This window comes from Colias eurytheme, chromosome 7 (genome assembly GCF_061535395.1).
Source record: "Colias eurytheme isolate Ceu_HAF_F1 chromosome 7, ilColEury1 Martin Lab GWU primary, whole genome shotgun sequence".
Classification (NCBI taxonomy): Eukaryota; Metazoa; Arthropoda; class Insecta; order Lepidoptera; family Pieridae; genus Colias; species Colias eurytheme.
Window position 1 is genome coordinate 7601310 of NC_142986.1, and position 27012 is coordinate 7628321.

The window sequence follows — 27012 nt, forward strand, 5'->3', positions numbered from 1 at the left end:
AAGCTGCTGTCAGACAGACTGAATTTCTTGCGGAAGTTTTCTTGCAGATGGACAGGCGGCGACAGGCGGCCTAAGCCGACAGCGCCATGTCTACGGGACTTCTTTCATGGCAAATCGAGATTCAATATAGAGAACAGAGTTGCAAACTGTGCAATGTATCGTGATAATAATAATACGTTATTGCTGGACGTTGTGGGCATTATCGGCATTATCCTAATTTAATCTGATTTGTAATCAAATATTTCAAATATTTTCTAATCCATATCATAAAGAAAAGAACTTGACGTTTTAAAACTACACTTGTATCTGTGAGTCATGTCATGCAATTGAAATCATAATAAACAATGACAAATCTTTAAAATTATAATAATATCCCATTTTCAATATACATACATATTAAAATTACTACAATGGGTGATATTGAAAACAGTCAAGTCGAATTGACTATAAACAGACCGAGTAGAATTATACATTTTAGTGATGGTACTCAGGAAGAAATTGAAGAAGACACCGCAGACGAAGTAAGCAGTGCTAAACCTGAAGATAATGTCGATCCAGTGAGTAAAAGCATAATAAGGGTTTCACAGCTATAGAAAAACCTGATGTCTAGCTAATAAACTTTATTTCATATCCAGATTGACTAACTCCTAAGTCAAAAGCCATATTAAATACCTATGTTCTTTCTTCTAAGTATCAGATTTTAATTTACTGATAATGTAATATACTGATTGGCAAAATAGTGATAGGATATAGCATAGCATGATAAAATAAAACATAATTTATCCACATTATTACAAATTTACATCAATGGAATACATTTAAAATTATTTGTTTACAAATTATATGGTATTAGATAGAATGTATCAACATTTGACCACATTTTATTGTTTAACAATGGAATATAGATTACTTTAATACTATAGATGATTAATTCACATTAATTATTTTTCAATAATAAATTTAATTTCAGAAATCATTAGCGTGGGCACCGTGGTTCTCATATTACGCTTGGAAATCAGGCACAAAAATGTTAGACGCAGTAGACTATGCAGGGGAAAGCTTAGCTAATTTTTTCGGTATCACCACACCCAAATACCAAATAGAAATAAATGAATATGAAAGAATGCAGGAAGAAAAGAAAAGGTTAGAGGAAGAGTCTGTCGGTTGGGTTCCGAGGAATGCGGGTGGCGATATACCTTTAGTATTAAATGAGCCTGGTAAAGGGAATCAACCTCAGAGTCTGTAAGAGATTATGCTGAGCTTTTACTGTATAGAAATGACTGCATTTTGGATTAGACTACAAGCCCGCATAGGACAAAAATATGGGTCAAATGAACCACCAGCGGACATATCTAGAACGATAGCAGAGCAAAAAATAATAAGATTCATCACTATGCCGTCACTTGTAAGCTGTACAACTGAGTGCAGATGAGAATTGAAAAGTACAGGTAGACTCGGTAAATTTTGGTCATATATTTTTGTACGGCATTCTTAACCATCGATAGATCTATTAAAAATAATAAGAAACCGCTCAGTGCCGTACAAAAATGGTGGTCCACCAAGTCGGAATTTTTATTTAATTTCCGAGAGTTACCGGGGGTAAATTTGGTCATTTGACCATGTACGGCATCTGTGTCATACTATTGCTATACTGCTTTTAATCCATTATTCCGCAACGCCGTACAAAAATCATGGGGACAAGGGGAAAAAATCGAGAGTTGCAATCCCCTCTCTTTCCCCACTCCAGGGGGTCATTTGACTAAGTACGGCTTCGGTTCCAAAACATTATCTAGCACTCAAAAGTACTATTAAAAGCAATGCCGTCAAAAAATAATTGTTCTTTCAAATGTATACCAATAATCATCTTAATTTCATCGAATTCTTGATATAAAGAGCTGTAAGGTCATTTGACCCTGTACGGGAACTTTTTTTTAACATGATATTGTAAAATTCAATTGTTGTATAGTATTGCCGTTCAAAAGAAACCGTTCTAAAAAAAGTTATAGAGAAATGCAAAACCAGAAATTTTGTTAAAGTTTAAACATCGTAGATTAATGAAATATAATAGTTTTCTACACTTTATTCGTTGTTTTAAATAGTATTAACATAGATAAATTAGGAAAAAACGATGCCGTACATTTTTGTGCAGACCACATCTTTTAGGCTGATGAAAGCGACGAAAGCTACAATTTTAAGGGTGCTTTATGGCCATTTGATACAGTACGGCATTAACATATTTTTACCTAACTACGGCAAAGCAAAAGGAGGGTTATGGTTGTTTACAGGTCATGTATGTATGTTCATCTATTCCCTCGTAACTTCTAAACTACTAATCAGAATTCAACAAATGACATATCATTAGAAGCGTCTGAATTGTTCACTGGATAACCAGCGACCAGCTAGCTAAAGGCTATATGGGGTTTCACAAAATCTAATGTGGCGCCCTCTAGCGGACAAAACATACAGAGTAAAAAAATAAAGTTAAGATAAATATGCAGTGTTTGGTATCATTTGAAAGCGCTTTACTTGTACATTTTGAATATGTATATAATATGCTAGCCTATGTGACTTTACCTGTATTCATGGGCTGATTGCATATAATTCACATCTTTTCGTTCATAGCTTTTTTTATTAGTTCATCAATTTAACGGAGTCCACTCCACCTGACTCCGACTTTCCAAGGTGATAATTAACCACCTCGAGCTTCTTAATATTAATGTATATTTATATTTTATTATCAAAATATAAAGCAAACATTTCGTTATATGGATTTTTTTCTTTTTCAGATTTTTCCCCTTTGAACCAACGAAAATGTACGGCACATGAAAAAATATTATCTATGCATAAAATACTTTAAAAATAAATTTATTTCGTGTTGTGTCAAATGACCCCCTGGAGTGGGGAAAGAGAGGGGATTACAACTCTCGATTTTTTCCCCTTGTCCCCATGATTTTTGTACGGCGTTGCGGAATAATGGATTAAAAGCAGTATAGCAATAGTATGACACAGATGCCGTACATGGTCAAATGACCAAATTTACCCCCGGTAACTCTCGGAAATTAAATAAAAATTCCGACTTGGTGGACCACCATTTTTGTACGGCACTGAGCGGTTTCTTATTATTTTTAATGGATCTATCGATGGTTAAGAATGCCGTACAAAAATATATGACCAAAATTTACCGAGTCTACCTGTACTTTTCAATTCTCATCTGCACTCAGTTGGACAGCTTACAAGTGACGGCATAGTGATGAATCTTATTATTTTTTGCTCTGCTATCGTTCTAGATATGTCCCCAGTTGGTTCATTTGACCCATATTTTTGTCCTATGCGGGCTTGTAGTCTAATATGTCATAATTTTTTAATACTGTCTTAGAATTAATTTAATAATTGCTTTTATACACTAATGTTGAGCTTGGAAACTGCTTGAGTGTTAAAAATAGTAAGCTATTTATTATTTTAATAAATTAATAATTTAACTTATCTTCTACTTATCAAATATTTTGTCCTTGCTATGAAATGTATGTTTTGGTGTTACATTTTAAGGAAATTGCTTCATTAAATTATTGTTTATTATGTCATGCATAAATTAATGTGAATCTAGGATTTTGCACTGACTATTATTAAAATATCAGTGCATTTCTTAATATTCCTTGGTGAAAATTCAAAAGATGGTATGGTGCTACATTATGAAATATGATTATTTTTTTTGTCAACAAAGCATCAAAATTTTAAAATGCAAATTTTGCATCATGTATTTTGATCGATAAATACTTGAAAGTATTACTCATTCTAAGGAAGGAAAACAATAAAACACATGTTTTATTATAATATGGTATAATTATAATTATAAATAATTGTTGATAATTTGATATATAACATCAATACATTTTTTTCTAAATACATTTTTTTAATAACATACCTACTTTTTATTGTAAATAAACTTGTACAAATTATTAAAAATATATTAGTTTTATTGAAGAATAATCTAATACCCATTTGCCTGCTTGATATCTATACTAATATCACACTAATATAATAAAGCTGAAGAGTTTTTGTTTGTTTGTTTGAACGCGCTAATCTCGGGAACTACTGGTCCGATGAAAAATTCTTTCGGTGTTAGATAGCCCATTTATCGAGGAAGGTTATAGGCTATATATCATCGCGCTACGACCAACAGGGGTGGAGCCAGGGGGGTGAAACCGCGCGTAGCTAGTAAATTATACATAGAGAGAGTAACTATTTGTTTCTAAAAACAACAGTAATAATCGTTATTTGATGAATGATACAATTTTCTCTCCCTTTTTTTAAATTTATTCAAGGTTTTAACATAATTTTATCACAGAAATATTATCGATACAACCTGAGATCAATACAAAATTTATACAATATGGAAATGGAATCAAAATAATTAAAGAAATAATATTTATCAACGCCATCTAGTAGGTGGTAGCAAAACTATTTGTAATGACGTTTTTGTAGTTCGGTTAAAATCCGATAGATGGCCATATAATTCTAATAAGAGACTATCTAACTGATCTCGGTACATATAATAATAATAATGGTTTTATTTTCTTTTTGAATATTTTTGACTCACCAAATTAATTATCTGTTGCTAATTAAAATAAACAAATATCAATTTCGTATATTTTTATCTAGAACTGATAAATTGTAATACTAAATTTCTGGATGTGCTATTCTAGATTATGTTTCTTATTTTGTAATGTAGAAAATTGATAAATACCTACAGATAGTTTCCTTAGTTTCCGTTTTTTATACGTCATCAAATTATTGTAATATAGTCCTTATTCTGTACATTTTAAGATTTAATTTCGTTAACACGGCATAGAGTAATAAATTATAAATGTTCACAAGAAGAAAACGTCGAATACGCCTCAGTTTTAACATTTGGATTTTGAGCCTTATGTGGTTGAGATAAAGCTTATATTAGCGTACCGGAATTCACATATTATTGTTTGTCGGTGTTTAGCATGTGATATGTCGAAATGTAAACGGTTCGAGCTGTGTCCGCAGATCAATATGCGTGTTGCGCGAGGGTGTTTAGAGTCGTGCGATTGGCCGCCGTGTGTGGGGCGGGGCTCGTGTGTGAGGCGCGGTCTGTATGTGATGCCGAATTTTGGCGCCAAATCGCGCGTTCCAAATCTCGAAGCTTAGGTTGATCATAGTTCTATTGATTGATGGGAATGGCTTTGTTTTAAGAACAAAAGGCTGGTATTAAGTTTAATCTTGCTATCGTCTTACTTTATTATATTATAATTACCTCATATCAATTTAAAATTAGACAAACTACCTACACACCTACAAATGATCTTGAATTCCTTAAATTACCTATACCTATTGGCTATAACCCAATACCGTTAAAAAGCAGGAAAGTACGTAGGTACCTACAGTCTACACCTACGTACTTTCCTGCTTTTTAAAGGTTTAGAAATGTTGGGTTTATTGATTATTCTTTTAAAATTAGGTTACTTATTACAAGTAGGTATTCTCACAATAGCCTAATATAGTACCTAGGTAATAGGTATCTAATACAGGCTTGCCTTATTTTTTTCACAATGGATATGTCAAAATAACTCTATTACCAATCTACATATTATATTATAAGATTTATAAGTATACAACATAAACCAAACACTATTTTGGTATCTACCTATACCTACCTAGGTATGAATAAAGCTAATAAATTCAATTTACACACTAGAGTAAGTGCGCCAATTATGGACTGGTTCCGTAATATGGACTACCTTCATTTCTCGAAAACCATCAGTCGTAGGTAGGTATCGGTCTCCGCAAACTGAATTCCACCCCACAAGAGCCTCGCCAGTCGTTTGCAGTTGGGCAGAGAGCGCGCTCGCATTAACGGCAGCCATTTTTCGTTTTTGTCATTGCGCGATGTAATTTTTTACCTAACTTCGTAAGCTCATAACTTTATAAAATTTTACTGTTTGGAAAAGTGAATTATACCAGGGGAAAGGTGAGTTGCTTTACAATCATTCATCATAAGTTGATATATCTAATAGTTTAAATATTTTTCTTAGCAACAATATTACCGTAAAAATGTATGTGTTTTATAATATGGACCACCGGCATGTTTTAAATATGGACTAGTGGTTCATATTAGTAAAAGTCAAATAGTTTTATTTTAATTTATTTTAATTTGATTGTTTAAGGATAAAATCTACAAATACAGACAAACATGGGATAAAGAGGCAATGGCTAATGCAATTAAAGCACGTGTTTAAAGCAAGCAAGCGCGCGTTTGCATTATGCGGTTTTCGTGCCACAGGGATAGGTATATCCCGTTAATAGATACGTCTTCGAAGATCATGGCTTTATTGACGAAGACCTTCCAGCAGTAGAGGGGCCTTCTAATAACCCAGCGCGCGATATAACGACACCAGTTGATAACCCGATACCTCAGCAAAGGGCTGTTGTACCTGAACCCGATAACTGCTTACCTGAGACAAAGGCTGTTGCATCTCCCACACCTTAATCTGTAATTGAACCATCACCCCAGACCCGTTGATGGACATTATGAAGCAAATGCAACAACCAGGAGTGTCAACACTGACTATGAATGATTCAATAGTTAGTCCCTCTACATCATAGATGATGATGAGTGTTTTAGCCTATACCGCAATTAAGGAAAAATGTCAGCAACAGAGGAAGAAAAACTACCAAGCCTGCTACAATCTTGACATCTTTTTTTCAATAATTTTGTACCAAATTCACTATGGTCCATATTTAAAACCATGTGGTCCATATTTTGTACACTTTTTTCTAATGAACAAAAATGACATATTTTAGAAAATGTTGATTATTTCTAAGATTTTAATGTTCCTTAAGAATTCTAATATTTGATTTGGTTCCTAGATAACTACCGAACCTTTTAAAATATATAAGGCTGATTAATCTTTATAATTCTGAGTTTTATTACAAAAAAACCTTATGGTGGTCCATAATTGGCGCACTTACTCTAATTACCTATTTATTAAATTAAATTTTCATAAAACATTAAGATTCAAGTAGGTAGGTACCTATTTATACCTACCTAAGACCAAAAAGGGACCTAGGTCTCTACATAAGTACCTACCTACCGTTTTACAGAAATAGATATACCTAGTCTAAATTGTGTCATTTTTAGTTTTATACTGAAGGTTCCTATGTAAACATACCCTATAGGTAAGTAGGTAGATAATATCTACCTATAGGTGGGTATTATGTACAATATACAAATCAAATCATTTTTACTCGATAAATCTCTATCACCAGTTGCGAATTAGGCACGCGCTTTGATTATGAATCAATAGACCAAATTGTAAACATTTATTCGCAATCAAACAATAGATACATTTAAACTGGATCGAACAATATATCACGCAATTCGCCAAAACCAGTAAATCTAGTTCATTTGCTTATAAACCAGTTACACCACGCGCCATACATTCGCGATTTTTTTTATTTCTTTTTTTTAATTTTAAACTGGCAACACCGGTATTGTAAAGGCACCGCTACACGATGTTTTGTAAATATATTGTCTGGAATGACCTGTAGGTATGTTAACGAATTATTGAATTAGTTAATAATTATAGCATCCGTTGTAAATTATAACTGGAATGTGGAATTTGATTTATGAACGTTTTGCGGTTGATACCTAATTGTTACTTTATCCTTTTTATACTTTTCGAAAAATACATTTAGGGAAAATATACCTACCAACAGATACCTATTGTATAGAAAATTATCGAAGTTCCTGAACACTGACTTAGGTACCTATGAATTCTAATCTACTTTATTCATTCGTGCATACCTATATTTTGTATGCTTTAAAAGCAGATAATCTTTCTATATGCACCTACAATAAACCTTTATAATAAGGTGAGTATACTGAGTACCTACTTAAAACGAATAAGTTTTCAATGCATTCTCTCATATATCTCCTACCTTCTTGTATGTATCTAAGTAAAACCCTATATGAGTACCTAGGAAGGGAAATTGTAGAAATTAGATTACCTGATGTAAAACACATCAAAATATACCTAAGCAGATTTTCTACCTATAGGTAGATACCTAACATTAATATCTGCTTAGGTATATTTTGATGTGGTTTTTATAAACATCCTTTATTCTTTGAAAATAGCTAGCAAAATGAAAAAGATTCTCATTGAAAACTTAAATAAAATCAACAAACTAAAAAACAGTTATGATTAATACTTAATAGGTAGATAGATACTTAAAACTTATCTGCTGCTCAACTCTAATTTTCAATTTAATTTTTGCACAAAAACTTAATTTTAATAATAGAACAAGTAGGTAGATACCTACATAATGTCTCTTTGAATTTAGGTTTAAAATTCTTTTAAAAGAAAATTTTGCAACCCAATCGTATAATGATTCAAAAAATCTATTATCTATGGGCGAGTGCAATATTCAAATTTCGAATTCGCGTTCGATAACGCTCCTGCGGCAGATGTTCTATTTTCAACTTTGCAATGTTGTTTATTAAAAAAATCTTTTGTGGCCATTTTAAAAGTAAAACCTTTACAATGCGCCATGCAAATTAGATAGAATTCGAAATAGAAATGGTCTAAGCACAAACGGTATACGCCAATCTAATCGTTGTAATGAAGGTATAGTTGTTAAATTCGCTTGGTGAAATTTCTAATGCAAATATTTTTATTATGTGTGTTGTTATTGTAGTTTCAACTCTATCACAAGGAGGTAGCGTATGAAATTCAAATGTGATGGAAAAAATTTGCATAAGCGCACACCTTTCGTTGATCCGATGGTTTGAGTGACAGGGTTTAGCTTGAATGAAATTTAAATCTTGGTGTAGATACTTCCGTTATGTACCAACAGCTTTTGTTATACTATCCCTTTAGGAATATTATATTGGTTTACTATTCAGATACATACTTTGATATCACTCTACATTTCAAAAATACTTAAAAATAAATGTTAGATATGTTTGCTAGTTGCCTTAAAGAGGTAACTATTTCAAGAAAATCAGCTATTTCATTCTTAAAATACCTACCCTGGGACCTACATACTCCGAAATCCAAAGAAAAATTTAACGATTTGATTGTGTTAGGTGGGTACGATTTAAATAAAAACTTTAAAATACTGATTTTAAAAATTCTTAAAGTATTAACTATAGATATCTTCATTGCTTAACAATTAACATAGAATAACAAATAACATTATTTTATCATACAATCGGTCCGGTATTAGCGGCTGGAAAATATTTTAACGATTTGATTATGTTAGGTAGGTACGATTTAAATAAACTGATTTTAAAAATTCTTGAAACTTTAGTAATAGTTACCTATTATCTTCATTGCACAGATCACAGATCTCTATGATTCATTGCGCACCATAGAATACCTAGATACCCATATATTATCTTATCGATCCAGGAAAAGCGGTTAGTAGCATACAAAATATGTAAAGCAGAAAATATAAGCTAACTCTATCTCACATTTTCTACGAATAAATCGAACCCGAACCTATAATCCTAAGTTCTATACAAGTTTATGCTAATTTTGATGATTTATATTCGGTAACAGTTGAATGGGGAATGCTTCCGGTGCAATAGATTTCCTATTATTAATAACTGTTGTTATTTAAAAGGGTACGTACTACGTATGCAAAACAGCTATACTGTACTTGCATGCTAAAATTTCTTTTGTATGCAATACCAATAGGTAATATTTAAATCAATAAGTATTGATCAAAGGATTTTGTAACATCTGTCGCTGTTATTATTTAGATGTTTTTGTAAAGAATTCTATTTTATAAGAGTTTTTTAAAATTGCAACATTAAAACGTATAAAATGTGCCTATCATCAACATATTTAAAAGATTAGAAAATAACAAGATTCAATTTTAAAATTAGAATTTAGAACACAAACCAAATTTAAAAAAAGAACGGAAATAATAATAAATCACATATGCATATGCGTCATCCAAACGTGAGTTGCCGTTGCGAAAAATTCGCGAACCGGTTTCTGCCCTACACTTAAGGTCTAATACGAACACAATAGTGATGGGCAGTGGCCAGCACAATGGCGTACGAACCGATTAATTCGCTACACAATGCTGGGGGCTTGGGGTCCGAGAGGTCATATTTAGGTAGATGGGTCAAGGGTCAGTGCGTCGGTAAATATCGGCGATTCTGAGGGAGTGACGGCGGTAGGAAGTTTTGAAACATTTCAACATTGATGGGCTGAGGAAATTTATGGTCTATTCGTGTTTGGGTTTTATTTTGAATTTTTGGGTTGGTTTGACAAAATATAAATAGAATTTCAAACCTACTTATTGTTTTATGTTTGAACTCAGATTTAAAACAAAGCTCAATGCATAGACCATATAGAGAATGTACCTAGAGCACTCGAATAGCGACGTGTGAAGTGTGAAATTGTTGATATTGTTGATCATTATCTGTTATTTTAATTACAAAATATTTAGCCATATTTTAATATTTCAAAAATATCTACTAGGTGAAGTGAATATTTTTCCAATTTAACTAAAGTATCTTAATTTATTTAAAACTCTCACACTTACCTACAAAACATTTCATTAAATCTTTAATATTATGTTATCTAAATTAAACCCTTCGATCCCTTATAACAATGTCAAGATCAGCGATGGAAAGCGAGATATCAAATAATACAAGTCAATGAGACCAAATAGAAGCAAGGACCATAATGTCATTTGATAGCATCTCAAAGCATAGAGAATGTAGAGCACTCGAATAGCGACGTGTGAAGTGTGAAATTGTTGATATTATCTATTGTCTATGTATCTGATCTATTTTTGTCTATGGCAACGCTTGTGAATGGAATAGATCGGGTGTTCAATACTAGTAAAATGCAGCGGGTTCACCTGCGTAGATTTATTAATTTTTAAAAACGGTTTCTGCCTAACAAAACTTTTATGATTTAGTAGCTAGTAGTTGAAAAAAAATTCATTGTTTTATTTTTAGTCATAATATAAATGCGGTAGTTAAGTGTGTTAAGCTTGTGCGATTTTAGCCTAGATTTTTGTGTGAAATTTTTTCTTTTTTTTTTCATTGAATTTTAAAATTAGATTATGTTTATATGTTAGGAGACGCAAATTTACAGTATTTTGAAACTCGTTATAATAAAAATGTAGGTTAGGTGCAGAATGTGCGATGTCATAATAATAATTTTTCATATTATTTTTTTAACATAGGAAGCTATAACTTTCTCATTTAAATTTATGAGGAACTGTTAAGTCCAATATTACTATTATTTTTATTGAGATTTTATATTATTGAGATTACTATTATTTTTAATAGAAATCTTGTAATTACGAGATACAAAAACCACAATCCAATAAACGCACGGTAGTGCATGCATATTGCATAGGCATCATAAAAAAACCGTGAACCCTTTCTATGCACCGGTGTCTCATTTCAATATAATATAAAAAGATAAAATTTACCCACGACTGTTTGGGGTCACGTTTTTTTAGGGTTGAATCCTTAATTTGCAACAAGGTGCATCAAGGCATTTAAATGAGTGTAGTGAAAAAAGTCAGGGGTTAGAGGTCTATTGATAATTCTTTCCCATAGATATTATAAAGGATGTTTGACACTGACGTGTTGGGAATAACGAATCGATTTTATCGTATCGGCTTTTGCACTGGACTGTGTCATCTTGATTGTGTGACATGTCTTTATTTGAAGTGAGACTTGGTTGGTGTTTGGCTTTATAATATATCCTTAGATTAAAAAATATTTATAAGTAACGACGTTTAGAAGATATTAAGCGTTCAATTGTTTATTGAAACAAATAAACTGGGGGCCTACTTTGTACTTGCTCATAGGTAACTAACTAGGTAACTAAATAATGATGAAGTTGGTAGACCATAAATAATTATTATATTAAAAAACAAAAATTACCAATCTTCTAATAATCGAATATTTTATTGAACTTTAAAGCAAAGTAACATAAATACGTATACAATACCATACGTTAATAGCCAAGGAACAGAAAACGCTATCGTACACCTAATTACCATGAAGGAAAGATAAGCACGATAGAGGAGTGGTATTACGATCCTCTAACTTCTAAGAGAAAGATAAACAAGCCAAGGCTCTGCAATCAGGGGCTCGAGATGGGTGTGTGTGCGTTGTTTACTATGGTGTACTTCGCGTAATCTGAATTTGAATTTCGAATGGTGTGTTTTTTTAATTTCTTAATTCGTGACCATAGAGGTTTTACTCCACAAAATTATCACTGAATAAAAACTTGCTCTAAGGAATAAAAATAATCGTACTTAGCTCTGTAAGCTTTTATAAATAATCCAGTAAATATTATGTGCATATTTTTTGTTCGAATTTGGTAAGAGGTTTCTTTTAAGTAGAGTTGGGAGGAAATAATTGGACCAAAGATTCTATTAGTCATGATCTCGTCTATTAGAAGAAAAACAACGACAATATTGAATTTATATTTTTGGTTTTATGGCATTCAAATGCTCAATTCAAATTTATATTAAATTTATATAACGACAATATTGTTATTGTCTTGAACAATGAATCTACATTTGACCCACTTTTAATCTTAAGATTCGATGCAATTTTGTTGCACATTCTAAAACAAATATATCAGCTATAAAACATAATCTGTGGAATAAATAGCTAGGCACATATCGCGAACGGGCAATTTTATCGTTCTGTCCTGTACAGGATTTCCCTTTGCAACGTGTGCCTTCAAACAGGAAAGTTACCCCCCCGCGCCTCCATGTTTAGATGTTAGTGGTACAAGTGATGGGAAATGGGATACATAACATATTGTATTGTGTGGTGTTGCAACTTCTTATTTAGATTTTTGATACATATAGCTAATATTTTCAAATGTAGAGTTCCAAATATTTTTTGACGTGACAACGTCTTATAATTCGATAGAGTCGGCTGCACGCACGAAAAAACATGACTCATGCGGCGTTACCTCGCTCTGAGGCGTTCCATGTAATTGAAGTGCAAGCGAGAGCACGGAACGAGCGACAAAGAAGCACAATCGGACGTTGTCACGTTCAACTATCGTCAATAAACCGACTTTACAGACAACCAATTTTTTATTTTGATTTTGGATAATGAATCCAAATTGATACATAGAGCTATAATAATATCTTTTCAAATGTAGAGCTCCAAATATTTTTTTATTTTGATTTTGGAGAATGAGTCTAAATTAATACATAGAGCTATAATAGATAATATATTTTCATATGTAGAGTTCCAAATAATTTAAAGTTTTATCGTAATTATTTGTTGAAATCCAATGAGATTAAATATCTACTTAGGTATGTAGGTTTTGTTCATACAAATGCATGGAGGTTCTTACGTGATTAATTAATAAACTACTCTACACCTAAGTTAAACACATAATGTAAACATAATATTAGTTCTATAATTACCAAAAACCTCGACCACAATCTACTAAAACTAAAAGTGGAACACAAAACCTCAACCGCTCATAACCTAGACCAGCATCGCTGCCTCCCTACTTAGACCAAACAGGGTGATCTATGTACCGTCATGATATATAGTGCCCCTTAAACTTAAACGGATTACCTTTGATATATTACGCGAACGCAATCCAATCTTCGATACTCGATCCTTGCTTTGATTGCTTTTTGTTGCTTTAATAGGTAGTGCATGTTGCAAGAAGATAAGTAAATATAAATAGAGTTTATTTTGGTGATAAAGTTTGTGCTACGATTTCTATATTTCGAAGGGACAGTGTTTGTTATTAATAAGGTGATGTGACCCATGCCTATGTTGTGACCTAGCCTTCATCAATCCAATTCTTTCAATCTTTTCAATCTGCTAGAACTCTTTTATCAAGTAGGCGGTAGGGATATAAAACAACGGATTAAATATGCATAATTTTTTTATAGAAATCGGTTACGTTATCGTAGAACCTGGTTACAAATTCTGTGGCACAAGATTACACTATATAGGTGTATAACTAATATAACAAAAGCTTTCTTTTCAAGGATTAACATTTTAATTTATTTTTTACACAGTAGGTGTGATTTTTCCACGGCTTGGAGGCTTAGTACAATCATTTTAAAACCCCTACTACATTTAGTTTCCCATTAATGATTACCACATCTCTAAAAACACGCACGTAAGAATTTAAAAGATTGCCATCTCACAAAGCGTGCGTGATAGCAGCGTGTACAATGATCAGAAAGGTACATTTCACCGTTAACAAGGGGGTGGAAACCACAATAGGGGTACATCACACGTCCTTTCATGAGGTAAGAGAAGGGCAGACCATGGAGGCATATTTATGGTGGATGCGCTGGGAAATTCTTGCGATGAGGAAAACTTTTCATTGTGAATGTGTTACATTTTGGCATGGATAGGATGATATAGTAATGGTAGAGACAGAAATAATACAATAACCAATTTAATAATGATTCACAAAATAAATGATTGGGAGGCTTGTAACTGACATGAAAATAGTTAAATGATTTAGGTGAAGTTTGGTATGAGTTTGGACAAATGGATTATGGAATTAATATTACGTTAAGGTTATTTATAAGGTAATAGCTAATTTATTATGAACCAATTAATCGAATAATTAAATTACTTACCTACTACCATCGCATCTTTTTATACCATAGCAACATGAAGGTTATCCTTCTCCAAAATACATACATTTGCAACTACCTCATCCACGATTTAATCCTCCCAGTCCCTCCGAGCCTCAATACAGGGTGTATACGGGAGGAGCGTGGACAGGCATTCGAAATGAAGTGCACTGTACACCGTCCTCTCGCTCTTTGTCATGGCCGGTTTATACGTGTTTATATGTAGTATGTATTCCAACTAAGAATAGGATTTACTTAGCGCCATGTTGTGACGTCAGAGCTTATAAGTAGGTAATCTAAGTTAAAAAATAACTGTAAATTAACCGTAATGAACCTTTATAGTCATGCAACAATTGACTAATTTCAGTTCTGCCAAATTCAAAAATATAAACTACAAGAAATTATATCGAAAATAATGCAGTTTTTCACGTTAGACCTACTACGACAGTAGTCGTATTCTGAATATGTATGTTTAGTTTCTTCTTATTTTATTTTTTTCAAGAATAATGATTTATAAATTAATTGAAACTTTACATCTATACAAGAATGACAAAATTGCCTGTTTAAATATATTACAGTCGTCGCATGTAGAATAAAAATATGCGAGTCAGTATAAATTATTTCTAGGGTTCATACTGAAGGACAATATTAAAATACTCCGACGAATGGTTGCTCAAGAATTTAGTAATGAAAATGTCCTGTACACGTTTAAAATTAAAGTTTGAAGTTGAAATATATAGGTAGGTACATAAAAATAAACTGTTATCTGGTATGTCTTTACTTGTACGTGTGCGCGTTTCAATCTTATTGAAATTTAGTACATTGCATTGAAAAAAAAAAAATATTATTAATAGGTTAAAATGAATGGATAACCTTAGCTAACAAAAATATAAATCCTTGTATATAGTAGTTATAAATAAAAATCTTTACCATTATTTCTTTTCTTTTTATAATTCACGTTTTTCGCATTGAGATAATATTACTACGTATGGAGGAGACACCACGAACAAAATCTGTGCGCCATTTTTATGCTCTAACTAAGTTTTAAAAATTATTATCTTATAGTTAGGTAGGTACTTACCGATGAAAAGTTATGTTAGTCACTTTTCCGTATTATTTGTATTATTTGTGCAATATCGTAACACACACAAAGGCATATTTGATGCGTTTTACTTTAAAACAAATAAAAAATGAGCGTGCAGTTAAGCCATATGGCTTATGTTGAGCGGAACATAAGTGATGTAGGCGGTGTCGTCTCCATATGTATATCTCAATGGTTTTTCGAAACTTAGTTTTAATAAGAAAAAAAGTAGGTTGTATCTTTTGTTTGCTTGTGGGAAGGTACGGGAGATTAATAAAACAACAAATATTTTAAGTCTGTTTACGGAATTTCCATAAAAAGCTTGTACCACCCGAGTTAACCAGCAAGTGATCTAAAGATATGTCCCAAATCTAGTTCCGAACGAGCAACACTCGTAAACAAAACCTGAAGCTATTTACATTTCAGGTGGAACAGACAATTCGTGGTCCGTTACCATGGTAACGGCAAGATGGCCGTCGTCTGCGGTTCCCAACTTCGCATCTAGTTCCAAATTGTTTGGCGAGTGTTTTGGAGCTATGTATGTAGGAGCGTGCATAATTACATTATGTATGTAGCTATGTACGGCCCCACTAATTACTGGTACCGTCAGCAGCGGTGTTTGTCAAACGAAAATATATTGTAGATATTTCAATTGAATTATTTATGAAAATAAATAAAATAATCGTATTTCTACATTACTAACTACTCAGTCGCAATTCTTAACTATCTGAGTTTTTTTGGGCATATACATTTTAGTTGGTTAAGGTCTAAGGAGCCCTGTTCTAAATTAAATAAATAAATAAATAAATAAATCTCTTTATTTGCATAATGTGTGTACAAAGATAACAAATTACATTATAGGTCGAATCAACACATTAGCCATGAATGGCGTGCAAATTATATTATCAGCTCCGCAACATTATTTTATATATTATTTTATTTTATTTTATTATTTTATTTTATTTATTTAAAAAAAAAATAAATAAAATAAATTGACCTTCTAAAACTAAGTTTTAAAATCGGGTCTTGAAATTCAATTATAGTTACAGTATCTTGTTTTGTTGTTAAATATAATATAAGTAGATGCCTAAATCTACGATTTAGAAAATGTGCGATGCACAAATCGTTGAGCATCAGGAAGAAACTAAATATAGAAAACATAAAAGCTAAGACTGATGAATGAGTTAGAAAAGAAATATGCGACAAGTGCATTTGAACTTCTTGTTAAAACCCGTAATTTATGTTTGTATTAATGATTATTAAGAAACAATAGGTACATCGTATCACTTAAGTTTCTTCATCATCACAAATCTTAGTAAGAAACAAAAAAATTATAGATCGTAATAAAATAATTTATCTGCTATCCGTACCACTGAAGGATTAGTTGAGGAGGATTTAATAAGAGTTCCTTGGATAAGTGTAGCGGGAGGCAGCGTCTAATACTCTTCAATTTAAACACGTCGAGGGCCTCCACAGATTATCTTTGACCCTCATACGTCCTTATGTCAATTACGAAATTAAGTTTTATTACGTTAATTTGCCTGGCAATACTTGAAGGCGGTGTTTTTGCGTTTGGTTACGCAAAAACAGGTTAGGTAGAGACATTTCTGTGATCTGTGGGTAGAGACGAAGGGTTAGATGAGATATATTATAAGCATGTAATTATGATTTGAAGCATTTTTGCATTTGTAAAAAAAATATTTGATTCTGGATATTTTTATTTTTGGTGACACAAGAAACGTAGATACGATAACAAGGACATAATTATATAATATTATTACTCAGATTAATATTGACATATTATTACTTATCTAGATATTAAAAAACTCTACCTCATGAAATGTGTTCTCTATGTTATTATCTTCATAGCGGTACTATTGCTTTAGTAATAGATTTAAATTCGTATAAGTACCTACGTAATTAATATGTACCTTCTTTAAATTATTGACAAGAATTCTCGAAGCTTCTCTATTCTAGAACACTGTCAATACTAAAATTACTTTGAAAACTCTATACATATTACGATTAAAAAAAAGTAAAATAAATATTTTTCACTGGTCGCAGGAAATTTTAGTGGCAAGAATACAGCCACATTGTATCGTGATTGCGCTAGTGTAAGTGTAGAGTAAATGTAGTCATAAAAGTTTTATGTCGAACTTTGATGTGCTGCGCGTCACAAATGGTTTGATATATTGTTATATAATAGCTAGATGCTTTATATGCATGATATAATTATATGTTATAATCAATGGCTTTAATTATTGTTATTCTATACTTGTTCGGAAAATTAAAATATCTAAGTAGGTAGTAGATAATGTGGCTATTTCAATTCGTTATCCTTCGACCATTCGAAGTAAAATAAAAATGAATAATGAATAGGTATATGCTAATGTAAGTAGGTAAGAAATATACTGATTTTCGTTTATTACGTAATTTTTGAGAATTCTATTTTCTTAAACTTATCGTAATTTCAAGTCATTAACTAAATAGGATGTTATTATTATCCTAAACGTTATTTTTGAAAATGAAGTTTCGAAATCTAAGTAAATTTGATTACTGAACCTATTATCATCAAAATTTTAGTAAAGTACTTACAACAATACAAAATTCATAAATAATTTATACTGCCATCCATAACACACGCTTAATTTAAATTCAAAATCAATTTCAATGTTCCAGATCCTCATACACAAAATACTTAATCAGAGCCAAAGAAGCGAAATGAAGGTTTTATATGAAATAGGAGGCTGCCGGATATTACAATCCGGATTATCCGGTGATCGAAGTTTGTATATGACAATGTGACGACACATTGGATTTTTATTTTTATCGTATGTTTGAAGGTTGTTCTTAATTATTTTACAATATAGCTTTTTTCTATGACGTCACAATGTTGTAGATGTATGTACGTAATTTTAGATTCGATTATGCAACTTAGGGCTGATTTTTCAATCCTTGGTTAATACTTATTCGTCGAATAACGTATTACACTACCATTTCAAAAATGTATTCTTTGCCCGACTTTGACAGTTTACGGGTGACATTTTAATATTTTCGTGTAATACTTTATTGGGCGGATAAGTTTTAACCATGGATTGAAAAATCGGCCCTTAATTAAACACGTAATTATTTTACTAACTGTATATTATAATAAGGCTACAATATCACACCTAGCTCAAAATCGATAGCAACAAAGGCGTAGCGCGGGTAAACGTTAATTATAATTCCAGTCAACTACAAACGTAATGGAACTTACGAAACCCTTACACGTTTCGCTACACAATTACTCCTAAGCAGCGCCGGCCTCGCCGCAAAGGTTTGCCTAAACGCCGAATTTAGTCGACACACGGCGCCCGACCCCCCTAGGAGGCAACCCCCTTCGCGGGGCTCACGTCTATCCATTTGCCAGCTAGTTCCGAGCTAAATTAATTTCAAAGCTCCTTATGTTACGTGCCTTGCGGCTTTATTCTGTATGTGTGCGTGTTCTCGTGTGTGTAGATCTACTTTCGGAAGGCTTAACTCACATACACGTATATGTTTAAATACGGACAACGCCTTGTTAAGGGTTGAATTAGACGGGATAAATTAGTCTGCGAGTAAATGAGCGTTCCTTGTATATCGGTTTTGGGATCTTGTGTTTTGGATAGTTTGAAATTGGAATCGCAAGACATGTACAGAGGTATATACTGCGAGGAAAGATTTATTCTTTCATCCAATGGGAACCAATAAGCTGACAGAATTCAGTTGGGAGAAAAGTCTTGGAAAATCTAGAGTATTGTTTTATGTCACTGACGTGTGATGCAGTTCTTGTTATTGCATTTTTATGACTTGGTTTACTAATATTTCGAAAAAATAAGAAGTATAAGCTTTTATGAATCAAATGATTTACAATTCTTATACTTAGTCTTCAATGAACAATGATTCAATATGCTGTAAAAATATCAATTCGGCCGAGATTAGTATTTAGATTTCTTCACTCTTTTTCAAGATATTAATTATTGTATCGGATTCGGATAAAAAGACCTACCTAGACTAAGACCAGACCTATTTCCATATAAAATCGTACAGGTAGAGCTATATTGGTTATACTCTATGTGCTATATAAGAGTGATATACCAGTGATATACTTACCTATTCATACACTATATATCTGATAGATCAAGTATTCGTCTAACTTCAAGCATAAACTTTCATCTATAAGGGGAGGATCTTATCACTAACTTATTTGCCGTGACTCCCCTCACTCCATGTTTTCGCATAAATAAACTGACGATAGGTGTACAGCAAAACGGATATTATTCTAGCGTAATGTAAGGCATTTTATATCTTTTATGTCTGGTTGAATGACAGATTCTGTATTGGAAAAAAATTCCCGCGTAAATACGCTTTGTGATATTTCAGGATAGGTATTTCAGGCATATATCAGGTGACTTTTTATCAATCGTCTATCTACTCACTTTTAAAATAGTTTGGAAATGCGAGTTTGGCGATTCTGGTATCTTTAAATCTTGCCTAAGAAGTTTCACTTCTGACACGTGTGCTCGACAAAAGCGTTCTTTATTATATTTTAGGTCTTCTAAGAAACAGATCTTATTTAACGTAACTCAAAATTGGCTCCTTATTATTTTAAAACGTTATTTTGCAGTCTACGGGAACACGTTTATCGCTCTATTATTTATAGAAAGTATATGGAATTCATTAGGTTTGTCGGACTTTGTTCTAAACTCCTAACCTTCAAATTCGTTTAGTTCCCACAAAAAATGGAATTTCACACAAACAATTCTGACAACATCACCATAAACAAAAACTTATTGAATTTACATATCCGTCACTTCCTAGCTGTCAGCCGTGGCCCTTTATCCAAACAATCACGATCAAAGAAATAAACTGAGATTAATTTGCGCCCCAAACAATAAAGGAACAGAAAGGGTTATACAAAAGCCAATACAAGCAAAACTCTGCATGTGACTTTGCTTTGTTTTAGCGATTGTGATTATACAATGCTGGACTGGATCGGGTTTCGTTTGTTATTGCGTTGTTTTTAAATCGCATAGCAATGACCGTTGTTAATTAATTGAGTTTTTGTTTTTATAGTGCGAAATTCGGAAGCTAACTGCTAAAGTAGTTTGTTGGTTTTTGAATTGATAAAAAAATAATTTCATTAGATGGTAAAGCTTCTGCAACCAAAATACAGCGTTTAGGATAGCTTTATGAACTTCTAAGCACAAATCTTTTAATAAGATTTTCAAAAATTATTTTTAGTAGGTACGATGTGGTTTCCTACATCAAATGAAATGAGATACGAAAACATGAGAAAATAAAATCAATTTTTACACTTTTGATGGAACCAAAATATCTTGCATTTAATTCAAGCTGTGGTACGTATATTCAAAATTCACAAGAAACTCATCATTCCAAAAGCCCTAGTAACAGAGAAAAAGAAAAACGATTTTAATTACACTTGAAAGGCCGCTTTAAAATTTAAAACATTTTCATTTATTCCAATCCTAATACAAATCTAAGACGTTTCAATACCAAAGGCAAAAGCAACAAAAAGAGAAATATATATAAGCATGATGTCAATTGCGGGGCTTTTTTCTGCGTTTCAAAAAATTCAACAGAGCGTAACGTCTCGTCAAATGTTAATCAGCAAGCCATTTATACATTATGCTTCGAATATCAAAAGCGAACTTATTTATTGCTTATCAAACGAAATGTGTGCGGATTTATATCGGTTGATGGTTGATGGTTGAGAATGGTTGATGATGTCTGGGTAAGTATAGTTTGAGGATTCGAACCATTTTTGTGGGGAGTTAACTACTAAATTGAACTGATTTTATGCATTCAAGCATGTGATTGACAACAATTGTTGAATTCTAGGAAAACATAAAAATAGGGAAATTTCTAGGAAAATTCTAGGAAAACATAATTTAAGGTAAAACAAAACATTTTATCAATTTTGTTTATTGTTAAGGCCTACATGATTGTGTGGTGACTGGTGGGTATGAAATTAACTACAATCTGATTTGATTTTTAGCAATTATTTTGTAGAAATAATTTTAAAGCTTTATCGATGTTTTATAAAGCTTCACAAAAATATTGACAAATGAGAAATAAAATAATATCCAAATGTATAATGTCCTCTACATACAAAATATCAACTACACATGAACGGCATAGCAAAAAGTTTAATAGAAAACTGATCAAAGAAATGCTCTCAAAGAGATCAATGCTCTGGGGTAATACCAAGTTTCAGGATAATAACACACTTTAATCATATCTTATTTTATAACTACGTAGGATATGTAAAATAATCAGATTAATATACTTGATTGATAGAAACGCAGTATTGATTTGAGGTTAGGATATTAAATAAGTTTTGGGCTTATTCAGAAATAAATATCTTTTATGTCTTTATTTTGTTTAAAAAAGGATGGCTTAGTAAGGCTTGTTTAAACATCTTTATTCTTATTAACATGGTTTTAAAATCGTGTATAAAGCGTATTGATGACATCCATGTGTTTAAAAGTCGTTTATAAAGATATTTTTACACAATAATATTATGTTTTGCCATAATTTACTTTATCAAAATTTAATTTAATTTCATATTCGTTGCGTAATATAGTTTCTTTCCCGTTCTCCATAACCTTAAGTCACTCGATATGATGGTAAAACTATCTCTACTTGCGTGAAATCAATTGAAACGTAACAAAATGAAAATTGAAAGAAGTTTTTCAAAGCAAACGTGACTGGAGTGAGATGTGACGTTCTAATACTTGAGGGGAGGTCGAGGTAGCCTGGGGATATAAGAGCTTTTAAATTGTATGGGACCTGATAGTTAGTATAGTGTTACGGCATTGTTTACGAATTAGTAGAGAACATAAATGCTTTCTGTAAAAAAGTTGTGAAATATCGTGTAGGTACTTATACGTAAAAGATATTTAAAGATACCGTGTAATGTACGAGTACTTGTCTGTTGTAAAAGTTACTTTTTTGTACGTTTATAACAGTACGTTTAAGCTATTCGTGGCACGTTTTAGGTCACATAGGTTATCGGTTTTTGAGTAATTCTTTTACCATATTATCGTGAATGAATAGTATCTTGAAATAAGTCTTGCGTCTGGACAACTTGAAACAACCATCAACCTGCAAAAAAAAAAAGAAACAAATAAATCTAGAAGCTTTAATATTGATTATCGATTTGTAACATTTGTTTGTGTGTTTTCAGGTGGTTTCGAATGGTGCATTGAAATAGTGTAATTTAACAATACGAAAGCGAGTGAAGTCGCGGGTATAGACAAACAGGTGACGGTTTAAATAGTCTCCAGTCCCCCCATAGTCAGTTTCGATAGTGCGGCAGTATTATCTCGCTATAGGCACATGTAGATGTTTCACGCCGTGAAAAAGAGTTATTGCGACCGGTGGAACAGGGCTTGAACTTTTCAACTTTTAAGATAATTAAAATAAACTCAAAAATCTAGTTTCAACACCCAAAAACATTTCACGCCTTGTGGTTGCTCGCTCATATAAGCTCTCCTTAAGGAAATTTCTGCGTTTGGCCTCCTAATATCTGTAAATGGTGACAGTTTAAATAGTCCCCAGTCCCCCCATAGTCAGTTTCGATAGTGCGGCAGTATTATCTCGCTATAGGCACATGTAGATGTTTCACGCCGTGACAAAGAGTGATTGCGACCGGTGGAACAGGGCTTTTACTTTGTGTTTATGTGTGTATCCATGTATACCTTTATGTACAATTAATGTTGGATTGCTAGTGGTGGAAATGCGTAAATCGTCCTGAGAATTAATGTAGCATGAGTGGCACATATACAGTACTTATACTGTATATGTGCCACTCATTGAATAAAAATGTATGTGCATTTTCTCAGGTAACATGACTTGAGAGACGATAATCATTTAACCATGAATATAGGATATTGTAATGTTTAAAATAGTAAAGTAGATAATATTCATTACCAGTTATCAATTTATCTCTATGCCCAAAAGTTTTCCTCGTCATTGAAAGATGGATCAACCTGAAAACAACACTATCGATAAAACGTTTGTAAAACGTCTTTAAATCATCGATTGCAAATATATGGAACATCACAACGAAATATATTACTCGATAGTGAACTAGCAAATGAAGCGGCGAATTGTTGGCTCGGAACGGAGCAAATGTACCTATAGCGAATGTGTATAAAACTCAATTTTTCATACTGGAGTAACAGTTAGATAGTTCGTCATTCGTGTGTTCTGCTTACAAAACACAGGGAATGCCGTATTGATGAATTTGTTTTTGATTTTTTTAAATGAGAATAGAATTAGTCTCTTCGTTCGTTTGTTAGGATATAAGTGATTAGGTACTATTTGAATTGAAATGAATTGGTTACCTACGTGTACATACTTTGATGATGTATCCGTTACTAACTCATCCAATGCGTACAATACGTCCATAAAATTAAATCTTAATCTCTATTTCATAAACCAACTCGACAAGGAAATCGCCGACAGCCACAAAAAGCTTTTAAACGCATTGGTATACTGTTAAAAAGCGTATGAAATTCAATTTTAATAAAACGTACGTGCGTAGCCTTTTTATTTAAAGAGACCTAATTTAGAGGCTTCGAAGCAAAGAGCCCGTATTTCACATCCCAGCGTAACGCACGTTATATATATTATATGTTATATAATACAGAGCGCCGGAGGGCCCGTCAAATACTCTGAAAGTCACGTATGGTCTCACAATGTTATTACCACACTTACGCACGCCTGCGTCTGTGTGTGTGGAATATATTTAGGTATAGCCGAGCCCGGGCATCACGGCCTATACGACCCTGAGCGAAGGGACAAAGCAAAACGGGTTTGTCCCAAGGGAAATTCAATATTCGGGACTAAACCTTAACTCCCCTTAAGACACCCCAGACTGCCTCCCTCTGAATGCTTATATGGCCACGGTGTGTATCGATTTTCTTGCCAAATGGAAGATTGGTGTTGAACCGTTCTCTGCGGACGAATGAATGATGTATAGGAGTGGTGAGTGAATATTTTACGTGCACCTTAGGGTTTGTTAGCCGCCCGGAATATGCGATGGAAATTTATTATTACGGGTAATGTGTTGATGTCTTCTAATGTTGATGCTGTTTTAGCATCTATAACGAGCTCAATTGTATTAAAGGCCTAAGATTCATACGGACAGTTATAATACTAGAAATTAAAGACTTTTAAAAGTGTTTTAAAAAAATTACAAATGAATGATAAAGAACGTCATATAAAATTACGAATGAACGTACGAATGGTTCAAAATAACCCACACAATCATACACTCGTCATAATCATATTATATTGGATCAATCAAGAAGGTCAACAATGAATCCAAATGTTATAGCCACAAACACTAATGAGAGAAGTTATATCAAATTAATAAACATTAGATATTTAGTAAGAAATACTCGACTCTGATTTGATTAATCCCGTTTTATTAAAACAACGTAGGTATCAATAAAATTGTTTGAATGATAATACGTTGACCTACAAAGTCAAACAGAGGCTGTTAACATGAAATCTTCACTTTATGCCTTAACGTGTCATAAACCGACCGTAAAGGGCACCGTAAAATAACGTAATAACTATATTATTATAAATATTTATTTTACTGCCGCTCTGAACACCTATAACCACTGTACTGAATATAAAAGATATCGCTGACGATACTATTGGTTTTTATTTTGTGTGAAGTTTTGGTTGATCATTATTTTAATCTAGTGGCTATTTATTATATCCAATGACTTTTGTATCCTTGGTAAATAAATTGTGAGTAACTATAATTTTTTTTTAATTATGGCGTGTACCAATTTATTTATTTAAACATTCTGATTAGCTTACTTCTTTGCTCATATCCTTTATCTTCACCAAACAAATTAAGTTTCTTTTATTCATTCGATAGCTTTAAAAAATCTTAAATTTACGTTAGAGCAAGAATAAAAGATCGATAGAGTCGCATTCGTAATAGGTCATTAAAAGTTTTCATAACTTTCAGATGAATTTATTTATTGTTCATGTAAATTAGATTCCAATCACTTTTACTTGTTCACTTGCTTAAAGTACCTACCTGTGTAGATTACACATACACTGAATAATATTTCGTCGAAAAGTTTTACTTTTGGCTACTTATGACTTATGTCTCATTGTTCTTCTAAAACTTTTTATAGAGCTCGTTTGGCTATCATTATTAGTAGATACTAATATTTTTGTTAGGTATACTAAATATACTTTATTTGAGTAGGTAGGTACTTAATATATTACGAATAATAAAGCGTCCATACAAACAAAAACTGTGTTCCAAAACATCCCAATGATTCAAACTAATTTTACCTATATCACGTTCCATTTTGTCAGAATGATTGTCTAAAATACAAAATTCAAATGTAGCGCAAACAATTTGAAATGCGAGCCTATGTGTGTGACACACACACGTATACGTAGAGGACATTAGTATTAGTAGGTTTCGGCCTTTCAAAAGCCCCTTAGATCGTAGGGGGCATGTTTGGGGTAAGATTGAGCGTGGGCGGTGGGGGAGGGGTGTTCCAAGATGGCGGACCGAACCGGCCATACGGGTAAAATAGACGTTTATATTTATGTATGTACTTTGGTCAGGCGGCCAGTCGCTTTATCGATTTTCTTTGTATTGCCTTGTTTATTTCTGAGTTATGCTACGGTTCGGATTCAAACTTTGTGGAAATGGTTTATTTTTTCATGTTTGTGCAGTTTTGATTTGTGTTTTTAGGTACTTAGAGAAAATTTTATAGTCATGTCGTTTCTAGCCATTTCATTTTAAGGTATTTTTATTCAGCAAAGGAAGTTTCCTCCTAATCCTAGATTACTCAAGGGAGAGAAATGATAGAATGTAGAGTTCTTTATAATTAAGTTGTTTACGTTATTTAGGAGTTAGTTATTAACTATTTTTTTAAATACCTTATTTTTATAGGTCAGGCATTTATTTTAAAAAATACAAAAATAGTACCTATCTATAGAATATCTTTGACTCATCTTTGCACAAAACAAAATAGACTGACTAAATACGGAAGCGAGGAATCCTTTATTTAGTGAAGATATATACGTTATAAGTCCGGCTAGGGCGCTAGGTGCCATAAATTACTCTGTTTATCAGGGAGGGGTGTGGTTTTGCAGTTTATCGAGCCCTCCAGGGCGAAGGGTGAATGGTACAGAGGGTCCTCTGGCCAGCGTTGCTAGGATACGGCTTAGGGTATCACGACAGTTTCAAATGG

At 32.6% G+C, this 27012-nt stretch overlaps 1 protein-coding gene across 1 annotated transcript; it reads left to right on the plus strand.

Moving 5' to 3' along the window:
• The first annotated feature begins 303 nt into the window (after window positions 1-303).
• On the plus strand, window positions 304-3457 carry LOC149907179 (protein FAM177A1). Its single transcript, XM_090103754.1, has 3 exons — window positions 304-557; window positions 971-1291; window positions 3347-3457. The coding sequence occupies exons 1-2, from the start codon at window positions 411-413 to the stop codon at window positions 1244-1246; spliced, it is 423 nt and encodes a 140-aa protein (XP_089959880.1). The 5' UTR covers window positions 304-410; the 3' UTR covers window positions 1247-1291; window positions 3347-3457.
• The last annotated feature ends 23555 nt before the right edge of the window (window positions 3458-27012 follow it).